This window comes from Aquarana catesbeiana, linkage group LG04 (assembly GCF_042186555.1).
Source record: "Aquarana catesbeiana isolate 2022-GZ linkage group LG04, ASM4218655v1, whole genome shotgun sequence".
NCBI lineage: Eukaryota > Metazoa > Chordata > Amphibia > Anura > Ranidae > Aquarana > Aquarana catesbeiana.
In genome coordinates this window covers 353,315,361-353,338,490 of record NC_133327.1, presented here as the reverse complement: position 1 = coordinate 353,338,490, position 23,130 = coordinate 353,315,361, and the positions used below count along the sequence as shown (strand labels likewise).

The following is a 23,130-nucleotide window of genomic DNA, read 5'->3' as shown; positions in this document are numbered from 1 at the left end:
GGCTTCTATTTTCCCAAAGTGGTTTCTTACTGTTACCTTAAACTGAACAATGCTCTACCATTTTTGGTGTCCACGCTGTTTGAGTTTATCTCTCAGCTACAGCTTCCTTTTGACAATCTGTCTCTCTGTCAATTCTGAAGATCCACATAGGAGATAGATTGCTTCTTGTTCCACTATTTCCCAGTGGATTTGATATCTTATCATTCAAGCTTATGACCTCATAAGGACAGGTTTCTCCCTTTACCAGTCAAAGTGCGCTTTACTATTGTTTCATGGGATTTTCAGCACCTGGCATCTTTTTCTCAGATTTGCAGGGCTGGCACATTGCTGTCTGTTCAAATGTTGGTTGTGTTTTACCAGATGGATATTTGGCCCTCGGCTGTTGCTAGCTTCAGTGATAAAGTGATTCAGGTGGCACTGTACACTCTGTTGAGCCATCTCTGTTAACATGTTGTTTTTTGTGGGCCTGTTAGCCTGTTTGCTGTGTTACCCATTCCTCAGTTGGATTGCTTTTGGATGACCCTTTGTACCTCAATACTCATCCTGTGTACTGTACAATTAAGAAAATAGAACTTACCACAAAATCCATTTTGTTGGAGTAAATTACATTAACAATTAGGGATGCTGAGAGTAGGAGGGGTTATACTGGACTGTCCCTTAAACTTTGTTTTGCCACTGTCCTATGTACTGAACTACTCATCCTTTGTCCCATAATGTACTTTAAGAAAATAATTTTTACAGTAAATCAAAAATCCCCTTTGAATGTTAAATACACTAGGTTCGACATTGGCCAGATGCATACGATGCAATATTCTGTAAGTCGAGTAACCTTTTTTTTTGGATTTGGATGTGGTTCACCAAGCATATAATGTTTGGTTTGCAAATATTTTACATGCAGGCTAGGAAGCAGATATTTCATAATTTCTGTCATATGTATGCAAATAATGCACAGATGATAATAAGGTAGCTTTTTTATTTTTTAATAGAAAAGTGAAATACTGGAAATACAAACAAAAGACACCATTTTCTTTTCACCGTGTGACAGTCAGCTACTCTTGGTTGCTCATTTTGTTCACTTTTTTTATTTTTATACTTCAGACGAAGCTCTATTTGAAGAGTGAAACATGTTAGGTTTGGGTGATTTGTTTTTGGGAGCACCTTCTGACTTTATTTTCATTTAGGTTCACATGATTTATTTTTTGTCCTGACACATTCCCCCCCCTCCATGTTTCTTTTTTTGTGGGTGAGATATGCCCTGTGTTAATGTAGTCTTGATTAAGAGAGAAGCTTTTTTGTGGATATGGTGATATATGGGGCTCGTCCATTAGTAGTTATTTGTGTCCACATGAATGAGTGTACCCGTATTGCATATCTGAGAGATAGGTAATTTCATAGGGCAGAAGATAGATAGCCCATATCTTCAGTAAGACAGTATTTATTAGCATTCCTTCTCTGTTTCTGTTCGTCTCATTTTTATATGTGGCCAATAGATGGGATGAGAGACAAATATACCCCCCTCTCTTGATACCAGGTGGTGTTGGTGAGTAGATCTTTAACCACTTTCAGCCCACGGACGTCATATGACGTCCTGGGCTTTGGGCGGGTATATCTGAATGATGCCTGTAGTTACAGACATCATTCAGATATTGCCGGTTTCAGCCAGCGAATCTCTACACCATAGGAACGATCATAGCGGCCGTTCCGCCGCTTGATCGTTCCTATGGGAGGCGAGAGGGGACTCCCGCCGCCCTCCGGTGCTTGCTCCGACTCACCGTTACGATCGGTGAGGCGGAGAGTGGATCCGCCGGCGCCGGATGTAGATCATAGAGATTTCCGGCGGACCAGATGGTCCCCGGAGTCTCTATGATCGTCGGAGGCCGGGCGCGATGTTATGACTTCACGCCCGGCCTCTCCATTCAAAAAAACGGCGCCGCTTCGGCTGGCAAGCGGCAATCGTTTTATTTTTTTTTTTTATTTCAGGCTTCCCAGCCTAGTGGTGAGATATGGGGTCTTATTGACCCCATATCTCACTATTAAGAGCACCTGTGTCATATTGCTATTACAAGGGATGTTTACATTCCTTGTAATAGGAATAAAAGTAATCAATTTTTTTTTTTTTTCAAAATAAAAAAAATAAAATATAATTAACAATAAAAAAAAAAAATTTTTTAAAGCGCCGCTGTCCCTGTGTGCTCGCACACAGAAGCGAACGCATACGCAAGTCCCGCCCACATATGAAAACGGTGTTCAAACCATACATGTGAGGTATTGCCACGAACGTTGGAGCGAGAGCAATAATTTTGGCCCTAGACCTCCTCTGTAACTCAAAACATGTAACCAGTAAAAAAATTTCAAGCGTCGCCTATGGGGATTTTTAAGTACCGAACATTGGCGCCATTCCGCGAGCGTGTGCAATTTTGAAGCGTGACATGTTAGGTATCTATTTACTCGGCGTAACTTCATCTTTCACAAAATGTAAAAACATTGGGCTAACTTTACTGTTTTGTTTTTTTTTTAAACACAAAACAGTTTTTTTTCCCAAAAAAACGCGTTCGAAAAATTCCTGCGCAAATACTGTGTGAGATAAAAAGTTGCAACAACCGGCATTGTATTCTCTAGGGTCTTTGCTAAAAAAACATATATAATGTTTGGGGGTTCTATGTAATTTTCTAGCAAAAAAAATGATGATTTTTACATGTAGGAGCAAAGTGTCAGAAGTGGCCCGGTATTGAAGTGGTTAACCGATTGCCGCCCGCGTAACATCAAATGACGTTGTGGACTTTGAACGGTGATATCTAAATGATGCCTGCAGCTTCAGGCATCATTCAGATATTGTCTTTTAGAGCTGGCAATTCCCTTCACCGTAAGAATGATCATAGATGCTGTTCAGCAACTTGACTGTTCTTACAAGCAGCAGATGGGAACGTCCCCCCTCCCACCGCCCTTGGAGCTTCTCCTGGCTCGCACCTGCCATCGCTGAAACGGAGAAGGAACCAACCGGCCCCGGATGCTGACCATAGAGATTTCTGGCGGGCCAGATGGTTCCCGGAGTCTCTATGATCAATCGGAGGCCAGGTGCGATGTTATGACATCACGCCCGGCCTCTGCATTTGAAAAATTGCCGCTGCCTCAGCTGGGAAGCTGAGATCTTTTTTTTTATTTCAGGCTTCCAAGCCTAGAGGTGAGATCTGGGGACCTGTTGACCCCAGAGCTCACTGTAAAGAGGACCTGTCAAGGACTATTCTTATTACAAGGGATGTTTACATTCCTTGTAGTAGGAATAAAAGTGATCAAAAAAAATGTTAAAAGAAAGTGTCAAAAAATAAAAGTAAAATTAACAAAAAAATGAATTTAATGCGCCCCTGTTCCCGCGTGCTCAATCGCAGAAGCGAACGCATACGTAAGTCGCGTCCACATATGTAAACGGCGTGCAAACCACACAGGTGAGGTATCACTGCGAACGTTGGAGCGAGAGCAATAATTCTAGCACTAGACCTCCTCTGTAACTCAAAACATGTAACCTGTAAAAGAATTTTAAGCGTCGCCTATGGGGATTTTTAAGTACCGAAGTTTATTGCCATTCCACGAGCATGTGCAATTTTGAAGCGTGACATTGGGTTAACTTTACTGTTTTTTGTTTTTGTTTTTTTAATGCATGAAACACGTTTAAAAAATTGCTGCGCAAATACCATACTGAAATAAAAAGTTGCAATGACCACCATATTATTCTCTAGGGTCTGTGCTAAAAAAACATATATAATGTTTGGGGGTTCTGTGTAATTTTCTAGCAAAATAATTATGATTTTTACATGTAGGAGAGAAATGTCAGAATTGGTCTGGGTGGCAAGTGGTTAATTTACATATCCTCTAATACAGCCTGGAGCCTTTATATCTAATATAGGAGGAAATTATAACCCTTGTATATTGTCTATACGTATGTATTCAAGAGAAGTTTTCACCATTTAAACTTGGTAGATGTTAATAATACTACATAGAGATAGAATGTTGATTTTTATATATAATGACGTTGACCTCATCCTATAAGTATACCTGTTATGGTCATTTACATACTTTTTATGATTTACAATAAAGGTTAAGTTTTAGTTAAATGGCCTTTTGGTGCATAGGGAAGTGCACCCTCATCTAGTTCCAGTCTAATTTTGCCACAGTTAAATGTTATCAGTATCTCACAGGCTTTTGTATATATGTTAATACTGGAAATAGGCATCAGTTATATGAAAAGAAAAGTGTGATGCTAACAGAGATTCATCATGAGATCCATAAGCCATGAGATTTGTACCAATAAGTAAAATAGTTTTGTTTGCTGAAGTGATTTATGTGAAAGTTAGAGGGAGGTCAGCGAGAAGTGACCAGAGCTTCCTGCTGCTAGTTTGACAGTATATTAGTACATTCTCCTGCAAAGGGCTCTATCCTCTTTCCTGGCTAAATTACTTTGCTTAGCGGGACATGACTAACTGCACCACAGGGCATCGCTCTCATGCAAGGCACAAAGACAAGACAAAAAAAGATTTGCTGCTAATATGGTATAGCAACAATATCTTAGAACATATTCCTGGAATGGAAGAAGGTAGTGCTATTGGTGTATCGAGTAGGTAGTAAAAAATATGTTTAGCACAGGTGGTTTTTGTTGCATAACACAAACACACACATTTTATTGTTATTGTAATTGGTTCTTTCTGTTTTTCTAATTGTATCTCTGTATGCATTATGAAACAATACATTTATTAAAACAAAACTTCCATGTATTTTAAGTGAATACTTATTATGTCATTATTGTTGAGTTTACATTTTGGTTAGTTTGCTGTCTTGAATTTCCATGATATTATGATAGCAATTTTTTCTCATTAGTGGCTGTCAGGTGGTACAGTGATCCACTTTGTTTTTTAATTTATTTCTAGTTTAAAAAAAAAAGCAATACAAGCATGTAAATTTGCAATAATATCGAATAAATGTTCAAAGGAAGCAGTAGAGTACAAACAGAGTTTTAAACAAGTTAGGTGTGAAACATTGGATATCTATCCATATCTATACAGTGGAGAAAATAATTATTTGATCCCCTGCAGATTTTGTAAGTTTGCCCACTTACAAAGAAATTAAGGATCTATAATTTTTTATCATAGGTGTATTTTAAATGATAGCGACAGAGTATCAACCAAAAATCCAGAAAAACACATGATAAAAATGTTATAAATTGAGTTGTAGTTCAGTGAGTAAAATAAGTATTTGATTCCCAAACAAACCATAACTTAGTACTTGGTGGAAAAAAACCCTTGTTGGCAAGCACAGGAGGGATTTTGGTGCACTCTTCTTTACAGATCTTCTCTAAATCCTTAAGGTTTCTTGGCTGTCGCTTGGCAACTTAAAGTTTCAGCTCCCTCCATAAATTTTCTATAGGATTAAGGTCTGGAGACTGGCTAGACCACTCCATGACCTTAAAGTGCTTCTTCTTGAGACACTCCTTTGTTGCCTTGATGGTATGATTTGGGTCATTGTCATGCTGAATGACCCATCTTTAATGTTCTGGCTGAAAGAAGAAGGTTCTCTTCCATCGCTCTCCTCACAACTGACAGGATGTGGATCTGGATGTGGATCCACGGTCCGGCCCGGTTAACGGGCAATCGCGGGTGCCGGGCACACGCACCGGGTCCCGAGCAACGCGGCGGGCGCGCGCCCCCCCCCCCAGACGGCCGGGAATCCCAGGCCATCATATGACGTCCACCCAGGATGGGATATCCCATCTGTGGACGTCATATGTCTATGGCTGGGTAGGGAAATGGTTTAGGATACGAATACTTTGAATGATTTTTCTTGTCTCCATCATTTTTTGTGGACATATACAGCAAATATTCTAGCGCAGCTTTTCTAATTTTATTGAACTCTCTGTGTTATCGCACTGTATGCTGCTGCTTTTTTACAAGTCTATTCATTTAATCAATTTTTTCTAGCGCGGTATCCTCTTTTGCAAAATATTTACTAATATTTTACTCACTGAACTGCGACTCAATTTATAACATTTGTATCATGTGTTTTCTCTGGATCTTTGGTTGATATTGTGTCTGTATCATTTGAAATACACCTATGATAAAAAATTATAGACCCTTAAATTCTTTGTAAGTGGGCAAACTTACAAAATCTGCAGGGGATCAAATAATTATTTTCCCCACTGTACAAATACAATTGTTCCAAAATCAGAAGCTTTTTATGCCACTCTTGATTACAGTGTTTTCAAATCAGGTTGCTGGCCATCAGATGACATATACAGTATGTTTGTAAGTTGTGTCATATTACTACTCATCTATTTTTTTTTCTTTCAAGCTCAGAAGTATCATTAACCAATCCTCTTAGGGTTTTAAGAATGCTATTAATAGAAAAAGAGACCCTGTGTTTTTATAGGGAGCTTTAACCACACTCTTAATTAAAACAAAATCTTATTCACAAGCAGGGGAAAAGTGTGTATAATAAATTAGGTGTTAGTGCCCCACATTTTAGATGGATTTTTCTAAATAACAATGACATTTAAAAAAAACAATTAGCTAGCAAAAGCTATACACTGCCTTGCAAAAGTATTCATTCACTTTGTTTTTTACCTATTTTGTTACATTACAGCCTTTAGTTCAATGTTTTTTTAATCAGAATTATATGTGATGGATCAGAACACAATAGTCTAATTTGGTGAAGTAAAATTTGAAAAATATATACATAAAACTATTTTTCAGAAATAGAAAACTGATAATTGGCATGTGCGTATGTATTCACCCCCTTTGTTATGAAGCCCATAAAAAGCTCTGGTGCAACCAACTAACTTCAGAAGTCACACAGTTTGTGAAATGATGTCCACATGTGTGCAATCTAAGTGTCACATGATCTGTCATTACATATACACACCTTTTTGAAAGGCCCCAGAGGCTGCAACACCTAAGCAAGAGGCACCACTAACCAAACACTACTACCATGAAGACCAAGGGAGTCTCCAAGTAAGAGACAATGTTGTTGAGAAGTACAAGTCAGGGTTAGGTTATAAAAAAATATCCAAATCTTTGATCCCTAGGAGCACCATCAAATCTTCCATAACCAAATAGAAAGAACATGGCACAAGAGCAAACCTGCCAAGAGATGGCTGCACACCAAAACTCATGGACCGGGCAAGGAGAGCATTAATCAGAGAGGCAACACAGTGACCTAAGGTAACCCTGGAGGAGCTGCAGAGTTCCACAGCAGAGACTGGAGTATCTGTACATAGGACGACAATAAGCCGTACACTCCATAGAGTTGGGCTTTATGGCAGAGTGGCCAGAAGAAAGCCATTACTTTCAGCAAATAACAAAATTGCACATTTTGAGTTTGCGGAAAGGCATGTGGGAGACTCCTAAAATGAATGGAGGAAGGTGCTCTGGTCTGATGAGACTAAAATTTATCTTTTTGGCCATCAAAGAAAATTCTATGTCTGGCGCAAACCGCCAGACAGTAGTCTGGGACTGGGAAACTGGTCAGAGTTGAGGGAAAGATGGATGGTGCTAAATACAGGGATATTCTTGAGCAAAACCTGTACCACTCTGTGTTTGATTTGAGGCTAGGATGGAGGTTCACCTTCCAGCAGGACAATGACCCCAAACACACTGCTAAAGCAACACTTGAGTGGTTTAAGGGCAAACATGTAAATGTGTTGGAATGGCCTAGTCAAAGCCCAGACCTCAATCCAATAGAAAATCTGTAGTCAGACTTAAAGATTGCTGTTCACAAGCGCAAACCATCCAACTTGAAGGAGCTGGAGCAGTTTTGCAAGGAGGAATGGGCAAAAATCCCAGTGGTAAGATGTGGCAAGCTCATAGAGACTTATCCAAAGCGACTTGGAGCTGTGATAGCTGCAAAAGGTGGCTCTACAAAGTATTGACTTTAGGGGGTGAATAGTTATGCACATTGACTTTTTCTGTTATTTTGTCCTATTTGTTGTTTGCTTCACAGTAAAAAAACAAAACATCTTCAAAGTTGTGGGCATGTTCTGTAAATTAAATGATGCAAATCCTCAAACAATCCGTGGTAATTCCAGGTTGTGAGGCAACAAAACACAAAAAATGCCAAGGTGGGTGAATACTTTTGCAAGGCACTGTATATTAATCATACACATTAGCATGTTATGTGGTTAAGCTACTTACTTTTTGGAAACTGTCAAATAGCATTTCTTTATTATCCATTGAGGGACACAGGAAGGTAATTCATAGACATTTGAGCTATACTTCTGCCTTCAGGAGGTTTTGACACTGTTAAGCAAAAACCATTAAGTCAGCCCTTATATAACCCAGCCTCCAACTGTCATGACTGTGTTTTTTGCAGATGTCCTAGAAAGAAGGCATCCTTTTCCTCAGATCTGCTGAGAAAACCTATAACTATACTTTTACCTTTTTGTTTTATTCTTTTCTATCTTTGATTTTTCTTTGCTGTTGATGTTTCTTTTTCATACATCATGGGACACAAAGTCAGGCTAATATTCATTTCTTGCTGGGTTCTACTTCATCATTAGGTGAATGGACACTGGTAGACCAAAGGTCTTCAGACAGGAAGTGATCACCTATATAACCCCTCCCATACAGCAAGTACTTTAGTTTGTACCATCCACCTTGCAGACAATGGTAAAACTTTGTATGAGCTCTCTGAGCTCCAGGTCTCTAGTCCCAAAACAGTTTAAAAAATGAATCAAGGTATTGACTGATCGGATCCATTTGACACAGGCTTTTATGCTTCGTTAATGGTACCTGAGCCTTGCAAAGAAGACTCAAGATCCTGCAAGGTTTTGCCTGTAACGTGGCCTCCGGGTGCTGGACCCTGCGGAGTGGAAATCCTGGACACTACACCGCTAAGGCATTTCCTGCAGGGTGCTGTACAGGTCCATGGGAGTGGACCCTAAACATGAAAGGGTACCCAGTTCTTCAAGGTCCAAGTGACAGGAACCCACCGTGAAGGGTGAAGATTGGGTCCTTAGCTTCTAAGTGGCCATGTGCCTGGACGGGTAAGTGAAACCCCTATAATTTATTATTGTGGGGTGTCCAAGTGATTGTAACAATCAGTCAAGCTAGCTAAAGGACATCTGTGTGCGGTGTCCATACGGGGGAGTTCTGGGCTAGATGTGGGTGTTTGCAAAGTGTACATTTTTTGCTTGTGTGTGGCTGTTTCTTACCTGTATGATGGCGCACTACGGTGCGCCATTTCGCATGGTTCGCCATGGTGCACGTGTGTTCGCAAGAGTGCCACTGGGCTCACCAGTTTATTTGGCCATGGTGCATGCGGATTTGCCGCACATGCGCCTTAGACTTTATCTGGGCACATGAAGATTTGCGTCATATGCAAATACAGTCACGCCCACTTGTCGGGACCGCACACATACGTACGCATGCATAGAACATTCCAGCGCACACCCAGCTTATTTAAGCTGTGTATGCCAAGCATGTGGTGCTTCCAGAAGGCAGCTGTGGGACACAGAGCAGGCTCTGAACAGACACTTGCAGTGGTTCATTTCTCCTTACCCAGGACACATGAGTCAGTAGGTGCTGCTTGGCAGGCTAAAGGTGCTTTGCAGGATTGTTGCATAGGGGCTTGGTGAGTCCTATTAAAGGGTCTCCCTTTTGAGGTGTTTTAACTACACCCAAGTACTCTTTGTTTGCGGCATTGAATGTCTTAAAAAAGGAGAGTGGGACTAACACCACAGGGAAGGGCACACTTATGTCATCAGTAGTTCCTGATGAACCTAGTCGTATCCCTAGTGTTTATATAGAAGAAATGGGGAGATGGCGCTACCCTATTGTAACTTAGTGTTAAAAACCAAAGTCAAATAAAAATAAAATGATAAACATATATAGTGCAAACCCCAGTGCAATTATCAAATGATAAGGTAAGTACCATATACGTGCGTGAAGGTGCTTATAAGTATGCACTAATTTATATTGCAGCAGCACTGAATACAAAAAAACATATCCTGTGACAGTGTGCCCCTTAGGGCAAGCAGCAGTGATATTAAATACTAAAGTGTATGCTCAATGTGTACATTCATTCCAGGGGGCAGTGTACCCCTTAGGGCAAACAGCAGTAATAGTAAATACTAAAATGTAAACTCAATATGTACATACAATCCAGTGCCTTCTGTTTGTAATAAGATGAACAATGTGATATCTACTAAACTATCCGGAAAAAACATGCATGTAATCAGAAAATTAAAAAAATTAAACCATACATTAACTCATGTGAAGAATGTGAACCAAGATCTGTATAGATATATCCAGACCGGATGTGTATATAAATTTATAATATATAATTAATAAACTCATGTATGTGGCAAAGTCTATATGAAAAAAGCAAAGTCTCTGTGAAAAAACAAAGTCTCTATGTAAAAAACCAGGGCCACGATAGCTGTGCTCATAAAGGGTGGTGACTCCAAGTGCTCCCCCCAGTGTATCCCCACTCACCAGAAGCAGTCACCCCTGCAGGGGTAATGGGCATAGAGCGGGTGTCTTTAGGATAGATGTCCCCTTGAATATCCCGCTTGAACTCCGCTCCTCCATAGGTATGCACCGGCTATCCGGTTTGGGGTTCCCGGCTGACGTTCCAGGGATGGACTCCTCCGTGCCTCACCACCATCAATCTATTCTTTCTTATATAGTACAGACTTCTTGGAAAATCAACCAGCCAAACACACCAGTAGGAAATTACATTTCTGTGAGTGTTTTTTCATCAGTGGATGGTTTACCGAATGCCTCCAGGTTGCCAAATTGCATTGAATTCAACCAGTCTGCCAACTGACCAAATTAACCTGTCCACTAGTATCCCTAGTGTTGTATTCCCTGAAAGACCAGAGGCTCCCGGGCAATCTGAGCCGCTGCACCTATCTGGTATTGTGCCTACAGTCAACGCTGCTGCTGCTTTACCCTTTATCACTAAGGATGAAATGTCCTCAGCCCTAGCCAGGTTAAAACACAGGATTGCCGGCATAATTGCCTCCATCCCACAGGGTGGCAGGAAGCGTTACAGATCCCCTTCCCCGGAGTCTCCTCGTCTGGAGCAGGAATGGGTTGAGGATGGGGAAGAGCTTAAAGCTCAGGATTCTGTGGAGTGCCCGGCAGATGAGTCTGCTTCCGCAATCTTCTGTACAAGAAGATATCCACTCGATGTCTGCCTCTCAGTTGCAGAGGTTTTTGATTCTGACTCTGACCGAAATGGTTCATTCTGCCTTTAAGTTGCCTCTTGCAGAGGTGACTGAGCCCCCCTGGTCCTCTTTGGGATCTCTCAGACCTTTTCAGGTCGCACAGACTTTCCCGCTACACTCCCTGTTGGAACAGGCGGTGTATGCTGATTGGGAACATCCTGACAGGACATTTTTGCCTCCTAAAAGGTTTTCCCTTTTATATCCCATGGATGAAAAGTTAGTTAAAAAATGGAGCATGCCAGACATAGATGCACCAGTCTTTTCCTTAAACAAGAACATAACTTGTCCGGTAGATAAAGCACAGGGCTTGAAAGACCCTGTTGACAAGAAATTGGAGTTATTATTAAAGGCTTCCTTTTCTTTTGGCCAGTTAAGCCATTCAGCCAGCTGTTGCAGCTATTGGTATTTTCCAGTCCATAAAGGATCAAGTCAAACGGCCGGATAGGCCTAACCAGGAGCATGATCTGCCTGATAAAGTAAGACAGATATTCTTCGAGCGCTGTGTTTTGCTGTTGATGCTTTAAAGGATTCAATACAGCAGGTTTCTCATCTGGCTCTCTTGTCTGTACATATACACAGACTGTTATGGCTTAAGAACTGGTCAGCCGAGCTTCCTTGTAAAAATTTATTGGCAGGTTTCCCGTTTCATGGGGAACGTTTATTCTGTGATCACTTGGACAAATATATCCAAAAGATTTCCGGGGCAAGAGTTCTCTACAGCCTGTGAAGAAAAGCACAAAACGTCCCTCGTTTAAAAACCCAGGGACTGCTTCCTCAAATGTCTCAGTGTCAGGACAGTTCAGCCGCCAACAGGGCGCTAGGGCCAGGGGCAAGCCACAAGGCCATGGACAGAAAAAGCCCTGGGTCCAAAATGATTCTATACCCAGTGCCAAGCCCTCCTTTTAAGGGGATGCCCTCACTCCATTGGGTGGGGGGAAGGCTGCTGCACTTTGCGGACATTTGGAAAACAAAATTCAGGATGAGTGGGTCACCTGAATTATATCTTGTGGTTACAAGCTGGAGTTACAGGGAGGTGCCCCCTCAGAGGTTTTTAAGATCCAGTGTTCCTTCGTATCCTCCAAAGAAAAAATGATTGCTTCAGGCACTACATCATCTAGTGCATCAAGGAGTAATTGTAGAGGTTCCGGGATCCAGTTCAGAAACCAAATGGGGACCATTTTGGACCTAAGGTCCCTGAAAAAGTATCTTTTGAGACAATCTTTTCAGATGGAGTCTGTCCGCTCAATAGTAACCTCACTCCAGAGGGGAGACTTTTTAGCCTCCATCGATATAAAGGACGCATACTTACATGTACCAAACTTTCAGCCTCATCAGAGGTTCCTACGTTTTGCAATCGAGGAACGTCATTTTCAGTTTGTGGCTCTACCCTTCGGGCTTGCTACAGCTCCCCGGGTGTTCACAAAGGTCCTAGCACCAGTACTGGGTCTTTTAAGGGCCCAAAGGATCCTGGTGCTCGGGTATCTGGACGACCTCCTGCTCAGAGATCACTCAGTACAGGCTCTAGAACAGAGCATAATATACACGGTGAGGTACTTGAAAAGCTTAGGCTGGATCATAAATACTGAAAAGTCAGCCTTGAGACCAACTCAAAGTCTAAAATATTTAGGTCTGATTCTAAACACGGTCTAAGCAAGAGTATTCTTGCCACCCATAACGATCTGTGCCCTGAAGGATCAGGTGCGTGAGATAAGGGTCACTAGACAACCCTCAATTCGGCTCTGTATGAGTCTTCTAAGGAGGATGGTATCCTCCTTCGAGGCAGTGCCCTATGCCCAGTTCCATTCCAGGCCTTTACAAGACATCTTGTTGGCTTGGAACAGAGGAAGAAAAGCCTTGGATTATCCAGTGTGCTTATCTCCTCAGGCATGCTTAAGCCTAAACTGGTGGTTGCAGGATCAGAACCTGCGAAAGGGAAAATCCTTTCTCCCGGTAACTTGGAGAGTACTGACTACAGATGCCAGTCTCTCAGCCTGTGGAGTGATCTTAGACGGACTCACAGCCCAGGGGAATGGTCAGGGACAGAGCAGACCCTGCCCATCAATGTCCTAAAATTACGGGCAGTACGTCTGGCCCTACGATCCTGGTTGGTGGAGCTTCAGGACTGTCCCATCAGGGTTTAGTCCGACAATGCCACTACAGTGGCCTATATAAACCACCAAGGCGGTACCCGGAGTCATTCAGCTCTGAAGGAGGTGAACTACATACTAGCCTGGGCAGAGGGACATGTGCCAATGATATCAGTAGTCCATATCCCAGGAGTAGAGAACAGAAAGGCAAATTATCTCAGCCGCCAGCAGATCTGCCTGAGGGAATGGTCCCTACGCCCCGAGGTGTTCCAGGAAATTTGCCAATGTTGGGGATGGCCAGTGGTCAACCTACTGGCATCCAGGTTCAACAACAAGCTACAGCAGTTTGTGTCTCAAACAAGAGATCCTCTGGCAATTGGAGCAGATGCTCTCATAGTTCCATGGAGCCAGTACTACCTGGTTTATGCTTTCCCTCCAATCCCTCTCCTTCCACATTTGTTGCGCAAGATTCGGAGAGGGGATTTCAGTCATTCTGGTGGCACCAGCCTGGCCCAGAAGGCCCTGGTTCCCGGAAATTGTGAGACTGACAATAGACGGGCCATGGACACTTCCATGTTGCCCTGATCTACTGTCTCAAGGTCCTATATTCCACCCCAATTTACAGTCTCTATATTTGACAGCATGGCTATTGAAGTCAGGGTGTTAAAGGACCATGGCATCTCGGGACCAGTGGTGTCTACTCTAGTGAATGCTAAAAAAGCTATCACATGGAAGATTTATCATAAGGTCTGGAAGACTTATATTGCTTGGTGTGAAGCCAGAAAATGGCATCCTCGGAAATATGTGATTGGCAGAATTCTATATTTTCTATAGTCAGCTGTGGAAATCAAATTGGCTTTGAGTACAATCAGAGGTCAAATTTTGGCCCTATCAGTATTCTTACAAAGGCCTTTAGCCTCCCATTCACTGATCCAAACCTTTATTCAAGGGGCAACTCGCTTGATTCCACCCATTAAGTCACCTATGTGTCCTTGGAACTTGAACTTGGTGCTGTCTGTGTTACAGAAACAACCATTTGTACCTATTAAGAAAATTCCATTAGACTTGCTATCACGCAAGCTAGCCTTCCTGATGACTATCACCTCGGCTAGAAGGGTGTCGTAGTTGGCGGCCCTTTCATGCAGGGAACCGTACTTGATCCTTCACTATGATAGAGTCATGTTATGACCTGTTCCATCCTTTTTGCCAAAAGTGGTGTCGGACTTTCATTTAAATCAGGACATTATTTTGCCTTCTTTTTTTTCTGCGGAGATCCGACTCCGGAGATCCGGATCAGACTCTTTTTTTTTTGTTTACCAAAAGAACCCAAGAAGGGGCAGGCAGCTTCCAAAGTTTCCATTGCCAATTGGGTCCGTCAATTGGTCATTCAGGCCTACGGTCTGAAACATAAAGCTCCTCCCTTTAGGGTGAGAGCTCATTCTACCAGGGGTGTAGGAACCTCCTGGGCTTTTTGCCATCAGGTATCAGTGGCTCAGATTTGTAAGGCTGCTACCTGGTCTTCAGTGCATACGTTCACAAAATTTTATCAAGTGGATGTTCGAGCAGCCGAGGATTCGGCTTTCAGCCACAGTGTACTGTGGTCTGTTGTATAAGTTCTGATGGCTATTGTTTGGCAGGGTGTCTCCCTACCCTCAAGACTATTGCTCTGGGACATCCCAGCAGGTAATGAATATCAACCTGACTGTGTGTCCCATGATGTATGAAAAAGAAAATAGGGTTTTTACGTCATACTTATCTGTACAATCCTTTTCCATGAGTACATCATGGGACACACGGATCCCTCCCCTCTTTTTTGAGGATTTAGTGCTTGCTACAAAACTAAAGTACTTCATGTATGGGAGGGGTTATATAGGGGATCACTTCCTGTCTAAAGAACTTTGGTCTACCAGCATCCATTCACCTAATGATGAAGTACAACCCAGCAGGTAATATTAGCCTGACTCTGTGTCCCATGATATACTCAAAGAAAAGGATTTTCCAGGTAAGTATGACGTAAAAATCCTATTTTTTAATTTGGTGTCTTTAATCAACACTTCAAGAAACGGTGCTTGAGTTAGTCTCTACGCAGCAGCTATCCAGATTTTCTTATTCCCAGCAACACCTTTGGAGACTAGACACCTCTGGACTGAAGATTGAGGGGTTACCCTGAAATGTGACCTTTGGGTATTGAACTCCATAATATGGCACTTTTCAGACCTGTGTGTACTGTGTTAGCCACATAGTGTTCACTACGTCTAGAGCCATGGCACACTCTCAGGTGTGACCCACCACTGCAGACTTCCTTAAACTATTTCAGCATCTGAACTTCTCTAAACCGTAAGACTCTGGGACCAGCGAGAAATGTGACTTTCAGGTATTATTTGGCTCTTCCCAGACATTTGTGTGCCTTGTTAGCTACGTGCAAAGTACTCTCCAAGTCCAAAGCCATGGTACGTCTCTGGTGTGACCCAGTCTCTGAGGACTCAAATACTGAGTAAAGCTGGTCAGGCTGAATCCCTGAGAGCTATCTCACAGTTAGAACTGTTGGGTGCCATTTTAAAAAAATTCCCAAAACTGCCTTTTTTTGGTGGTGATGTTTACAGCTGAGAGAACTGAGCTTCAACATCATGCACTAAGTGGAATGTTGCATGCACGCTCCACTTTTTTTTCCTCTGTCATTTAGCCTAGAGGAGGAATCTTCCCACTGCTGCACCTAGATCTGAAGTGCTTTGTGGATTATTTTGTTCTGTTCCACTGATATCCTTCAGTGACTTTGTCACCTCCAGCCACCTGTGATCCTCATTAGCACCAACTTGCCTAGGTTTGTGAAGAAAAACAACCAATGGAATCATGGATTCCTCCTAACAATGTGGACAAGCTTTTTCTCTTTGAAATGGCATGTAGTGATAAGTGTTCTCTGCTCACTGTAGTAGTTCCAGTCATCCATCTTAGAATGATTATATTCGTACATTTTACTGATTATCAGTTGGATTCCCTATGCACTGTATATCTGCATTTGAGTTATCTGCTGTGACTGTCTGCCCATTATTGATAGTGGCATAAAATTGTGAATCCATGTCAGTGTTGATCAACGGCACTTCTTAATTTTGAGGTTATCCTCTCATGCCTTAGAGCTTTTTGAACAAATGTCTGGAGCACTGCAGTACAGGCATGATGGTCCGGTCTCTTGCAAGCATCTAAGTTCCATTGGATGTAAAGTTTATTCAGATAAATAGAGAGCTTTGGCTTTGTTCCTGGCACACTAAGAATACCCTAAGAAACATTTAATTTACTCGCCCTTTACGGGTAGGCATCTTAGTTCTGCTCTTCACACTGTTTCCCTGATGCCTGTAGTTCTTGGAATTGGCACCTGCCTCAGCACAGGAGATCTTGAAATGGGATGTTTAACCACCTCAATACAGGGCACTTACACCCCCTTCCTGCCCAAGCCATTTTTCAGTTTTCAGCGCTGTCGCACTTTGAATGACAATTGCGCGGTCATGTTACACTGCACCTTAATTAAATTTTTATCATTTTTTTCCCCACAAATAGAGCTTTCTTTTGGTGGTATTTGATCACCTCTGCGGTTTTTATTTATTGCGCTATAAACAAAAGAAGAGGGACAATTTTGAAAAAACACAATATTTTTTACTTTTTGCTATATTAAATATCCAATTTTTTTTTTTTTTTTTTAACAAATTTTTTCCTCAGTTTAGGCCGATACGTATTCTTCTACATATTTTTGGTAAAAAAAAATTGCGATAAGCGTATATTGATTGGTTTGCGCAAAAGTTATAGCGTCTACAAAATAGGGGATAGATTTATAGCATTTTTATTATTTATTTATTTTTTACTAGTAATGGCAGCGATCTGCAATTTTTATTGTGACTACGATATTGCGGCGGACACATCGGACACTTTTGACACATTTTTGGGACCATTCACATTTATACAGCGATCAATGCTATAAAATTGCATTGATTACTGTGTAAATGTGACTGGCAGGGAAGGGGTTAACACTAGGGGGCGCTCGAGGGGTTAATGTATGACCTAAGGAGGTGATTCTAACTGTGGGGGGAGGGGACTGACTGGGGGAGGTGACCGATCGCTGTCCCTATGTACAAGGGACACGCCATCGGTCTCCTCTCCTCTCTGACAGGACGTGGATCTGTGTTTACATGCACAGATCCACGCTCCTGCTCTGTTACCCGGCAATCGCGGGTGCCCGGCGGACATCGCGGCCGCCGGGCACGCGCACCGGGTCCCGAGTGACGCAGCGGGCACACGCGCGCCCCCTAGTGGCTCGGGAGGGCGAGGACGTCATATGACGTCCCCCCAGAACAACAGAAGCCTCGTCCAGCCGTCATATGACGGTGGGCGGTGGCTTAGCGGTTAAACTCCATGTTTCCCCTACTGTATGGTAGTAGCTCATACCTTTCAGTCTACCTCCCACTCAATCCACAGATCTTAGGGACAAAAGTCCTCCATCCTTTTAACTCAACCTTCTACAAACATAACCCACTAGTTTTGCAAGTTGGACATTGTTTGCTCATTCTGCTGGTTTCCTTCCAGTTTGGATACTCAAGCTACCTTGTAGCTCCATCCCCCTCTATCCTTTTTTGTCTAACCTTCTGTCAGTAATGCCCCTGTTATGCTTCTTTTCCAAAATGTGTAAGTTTCCTACAACCTGGGATCTCTGATTCCTGCCCTGGTAGAAATGCCTTCTTGAGAAGGTTATCCAGTTGATCACATGCTCCTCAGTGGTGTTCTTACCATTGTGTTGGCTTGCATTCTACATTTGACTCTCCAAGCCTTGCCCTTTCTGAAGAGATTTTGCAGTTAGAGCTACAGGGATCAGTGTTCACTACTCCTTTGCCTGTTTATTATCAGTAAATCAATGTATTATGGTAGTTTTTATATTCTGCTCACCACATTGTATACTATTCAACCCTTATGTCCTTTTTTTCTTGGCTCCATCATAGTAGAATGCTCTAGAGACCTTCATTGAAAATTGTTCTAATTTTTTACAGTTCCTGGTAAACCAAAAATCATATTATCTTTTTTTTAAAGTTTAGCAAGTCCTTTCCTATTTACTTTCATTGGTAATTATCCGGTATTTTCTTTTACCATTCCTGTGTTGTCCCTCAGTATTTTTCAACTCTCCAAATTGTAGGACCTAAAATCTGAGCTGCGCAGAAATGTGGTCCTTTGGACCAACATGCTCCACTGCCTATTTGTCAATTCTTGTAATGATAAGTTATATAATTTCCCTTTCTTTGACTCTGGGTACATTCTTCCATCCTCTACTCCTTGAGTCCCAGCAAACCATAAAAATACAGTGCTACACAAAAACAATGCAAAACCTACAACCTCAATCCACAGCTGTTGTGTAATTTCCCAGTATGGTAATATTTAATGAATATGTATACTGTATAGTGAAAAAAGCCTAAAAAAATAACATTATATAAGTATTATCTACATACCATCCATTGCATATAAACCAACTCCGGCGGTTCAAATCTGTGCAATATAAACATACTTTACTCACTGCTTGAGAAAGATAACTTACTGAATTGCTATGACCTCTTGGTTTAGTAAGAAATCAATATATGCCTTTTTTCAGGTTAACGATAGCCTCCATCTGTTCAACATGGGTCTGGTGGATACTTCTCCTAGCACTCTCCGTATACTTCAAGCAACATCAGATATATAACAGAAGAGAGGATCTTTCATAGTGTAACAGTGATTTTACTAAAAAGTTAATCATAAAACTCACGATTTACAAATCCTTCCCCAAGCATTACAGGATCAAAGCCTTGATAGTAGAAGGAGCTGCATACCACAGCACAAAAACCACCAGTATTTAAAATCTCTCTGTTGGTCACTTTTTTAATTGACCTCTGTTTGGGAGGCTGCAAGATCATTTCCTACAGAGACATCCAGCATATTCTTTCCAGACTAGACTATTGTGTCTAGATCTGTGTGTCTGATGTTTCCCACTTTAGCAAGTGGTAGTCATGTCGCAAGTCCTATGATTCCCTGTAATGTCTGTAGACATGATGTTTTGTTACCCTGCTGTAGGCTTCCCTTTCATGGGATAGTGCAAGTCTGGAGGCCTTGATGAGATCTAGCTGTTGGAAGATACTGTAGAGCCTCACCCTACCCTTGAGCAAGTTAATTGTTGACATACTATTACATGGATATCTGCTCCTAGCTCCTGTGAGGAGGCTCATTTTCATGATTGCTAGAATCAAGTTTTTTTATAAATGGTCAGGCAGACTGTTCTGTGGCTACTACACCCCTGACACATCTTAGGATGTAGTTTGCAGGGCCTTGTAAGGCCTTACCTTTTTGGTCCTAAATATATTACATTATATCCTACCCGCCTTCCATTTTTCATGGAAAACTTTCTTTTGAAAGTATTTAGTAATGCTACCCGCATAAGCATAATTTGTTCACATAAAGTTTGGGAAATACAGGTGATCAAGTTTCCATACAAAACCAAAATATAATACAGTATGAAAATATAAACAACAGGTAGCACACCAAGCACATGGCACTTCAAATAATTTCATATATATTTGCAAATGGCATATATTTCACATTATACATTCAGGTGCATACATCAGATCTTACTCTCCAATCCACTCAACTAAACAGAGGCATACTATGAGCTGTATAGTGGTCAGGCAGATCCAGAATGTCAGTAGAGAAGGCAACATAAACACACAGATTTTTTACCAGAGAAACATATTTGAACATGTGTAAGAACCACTTTCTCAAGTTACATGGGATTTGGCATGTGTCTGGACCTTGGAACCCCAGTTGAACACATCACCATATTTTCAAAGCAACATAGACAAGTGAAACACAGGAATGTTATGGTGAATGCAGCAGAGTCTAGACTCTTCATAGACTTGTCAATGTTTTCTTGTCAGTAAGTGTACAGGGCCATTGGTGATGGGAAATGTAATCTCAATATTGGGAAGCAAGCATATTCATTGTGCATTTTGGCAAGCAAAATTGCATAATAAGACAATTATAATGAAGATGTAAAATATTTGTACTCGCACAATAACCCTTTTTACTATATATTTGTCATACTTGTTTTATATGATGTATAGTTGAAGTAAGGAATCACTTTGATCTTGATTTTTTATTCAGATGGATGACATCATTGCAACTGTAAGGGATTCCAACCTGAAGCTCACACTTGCCTTTGGAATTGGAATGCACCATGCAGGGCTGCATGAAAGAGATCGCAAGACAGTTGAAGAGCTTTTTGTGAACTGCAAGATACAGGTATAGCATCTTTAAAAAACAAAAGATAGTCTGTTTAACCTGTAGTTGTCATTGGTTTTAATCTATTTTCTTTTACTTTCTAAATACATTAGGTTCTTATTGCAACCAGCACACTGGCTTGGGGTGTGAATTTCCCAGCTCACCTGGTAATTGTCAAAGGGACTGAATTTTATGATGGAAAAACTAGGCGATATGTAGATTACCCAATCACAGGTAATTTGAGGAAACCAGTTTATATCCTATGCAAATCAGTGTTCAGCTTTTAGATTTTACTTCACTGATTACAGTGTTTCCCATGTATTAAACATACAGTATATGCAGTTGTAAAATGATCATCAGCATGGAGCAGTAACCAGACCTGGATCCTGAAAAATATGCATTTTGTTTCACTAGACTGTGCCCTGTTTTGCTGATAAATAATGTCTGTTTTAGGAAGAAATGGAAGTGAAATGCAAGTGAAAATATAAATAAATGCTAACAGTGCACACATTGGTAGAAGAAAATAAAAACAAATCCTGGCAAACTCAATTTTTAATTAAGCGGAGCAATTTTTTCATTTTTTGCACACATTAAATCTTTCAGAATTTTTGGCTAAAAAATTACTGTAAACTCCCAAACAATTCTGTATGTTACAAAAGCAAATCCCCTATAGAATAACAAAATAGTAGTTGCAATTTTCTATGTTGCACCATATTTGACAAAATATTTATCAAAAGAAATATTTTTTTGAAAAAGAAAAAACTAAAATAATGTCCTGTTTATTTTTGCAGAAATTGTGTGAACCCATGATATGGCAAAAAATACGGAACCCAAAATTGTTTATAGCCGATGCATTAATAGCCTTTACAGCACAATTTTATGTTAATCATAGACCTAGAATTATTGCTCTCACTCCGTTTGCTGTGATATGTCCCATGCTAGGTGCAGTTGTCATTTCCACACATAGTCACCTGTGTATGTGCGTGCATATGGAGGCAAGGGAAAAATATTTTATTTATAATATATCAATTTAATTACTTTCATTTTGAAACTTTTACAAAAGTTAAAAAATGCTATCACATAGGGGAATAACAAGCCCACTTAGTGATAGCATAATGGAAGTGATGGGTCCTCTCTTATGGATAGACCACTGTTTGACCCCCAATCAAGCAGATGAAGCACAGATCATGTGTCAACGTTTTTTTTTTATCTAACCACAGTGGCTTATCTTTCTGCTATCTTGCCACCGACACCTGTTATTCCCATCCTAAACCTGCACTTCCTAAATCATACCAGGCCACATGTCCTTAACATAGGCAATGGTACATTGCCAGGGTGGTCACCCTGGTAAAGCACCTTGTCCTCATGTTCATGAAAGTAAAGGTCTCTTCCCACATCTGTGGCCTGGTGATGGTTGAGGTTTGAAGGGGAAAAGAATCTAAAAGCCCCCTTTAGAATAGGGGGGTCCCCAAATATTGAGACTTCCACATGACTAAGAGGTACCTACTCCTGGTTACTCATTCACAAAAAAATGTTATGTAGTAAATAAATATACCCACAATTTAAAAACCTGTCCATGATGTCCAAAAAAAGAATGTCCTAAGAAGATTTGCTCCTATCGATACACTGTTGCAAATTAAATCTTTGGTTGGGGTACTGGTTAAAAAATTATTCAATACAGGAGGAATCAGAGAGCCCTGCTCGTTAGAGCTTAGAATCTAGGAGGGAGGGTCAAGTGATACATTAGGTAATAGCTGATTGCGAAAATGAAAGTACAGTTGCTAGGAAGGGGCAGAATAGGCTTCTCTGAAGAGGAGGGTTTTCAGGGATCGTCTAAAAGCAAACATAGTAGGAGATAGTCGGACAGATTGGGGTAGAGCATTCCATAGCATAGGTGAGGCTCAGGAGAAGTCCTGGAGGCAAGCATGGGAGGAGGTTAAGAAGGAGCTAGAGAGCAGGAGGTCTTGGGAGGAACGAAGAGAACGATTAGATTGGTATTTTGAGATTAGGTTAGTGATGTAGCTGGGGGCAGAGTTGTGGATGGCTTTGTAAGTTATTGCTAGTATTTTAATTGAATTTGTTGGGTGAGCGGAAGCCAGTGGAGGGATTGACAGAGAGGAATAGCAGACACTGAACGGTTGGTAAGGTGGATGAGCCTGGCAGCAGCATTCATAATGGACAGAAGGGGGGATAGCTGCCCACCAGCTGGTTTACAATCTGAAACAAGCCAGCAGGCAGCTACCTCTGAAGGGTTTGCACAGTAGGAAGTTGTAATTTAGTGGTGGTGATAATACCACCACTACGCTAAATAACTCCCTTCAATAGCAGCCTGAGTTTTACACAAGCAAGAGGGACAAATTTGGCCTTTTTGTTTGAATTGTTTGCAATCTTTGAACAGCAAGAGTTTGAACTTGAACTCATTCTTATAATGACATATCTGCAAGTATTGGGTCTGATGGATATTCACATGTATTATGCATAAATAGTTTTTTTTTTTTTTTTGTTTCAGTCTTTAACATGAATGAATGGTACAAGTATAGTTTATGTAAA

The 23,130-nt window shown here is 41.2% G+C and overlaps 1 protein-coding gene across 2 annotated transcripts in view; it reads left to right on the top strand.

Annotated features, from left to right (window-relative positions):
* The window catches only part of ASCC3 (activating signal cointegrator 1 complex subunit 3), a 1,208,179-nt gene that overhangs the window by 1,008,529 nt on the left and 176,520 nt on the right, over nt 1-23,130 (top strand). For both annotated transcript variants that reach the window (XM_073626995.1, XM_073626996.1), the window contains exons 31-32: nt 20,464-20,601; nt 20,694-20,814. In XM_073626995.1, the coding sequence (XP_073483096.1) occupies nt 20,464-20,601; nt 20,694-20,814 (259 nt within the window). The remainder of the gene's footprint in view (nt 1-20,463; nt 20,602-20,693; nt 20,815-23,130) is intronic.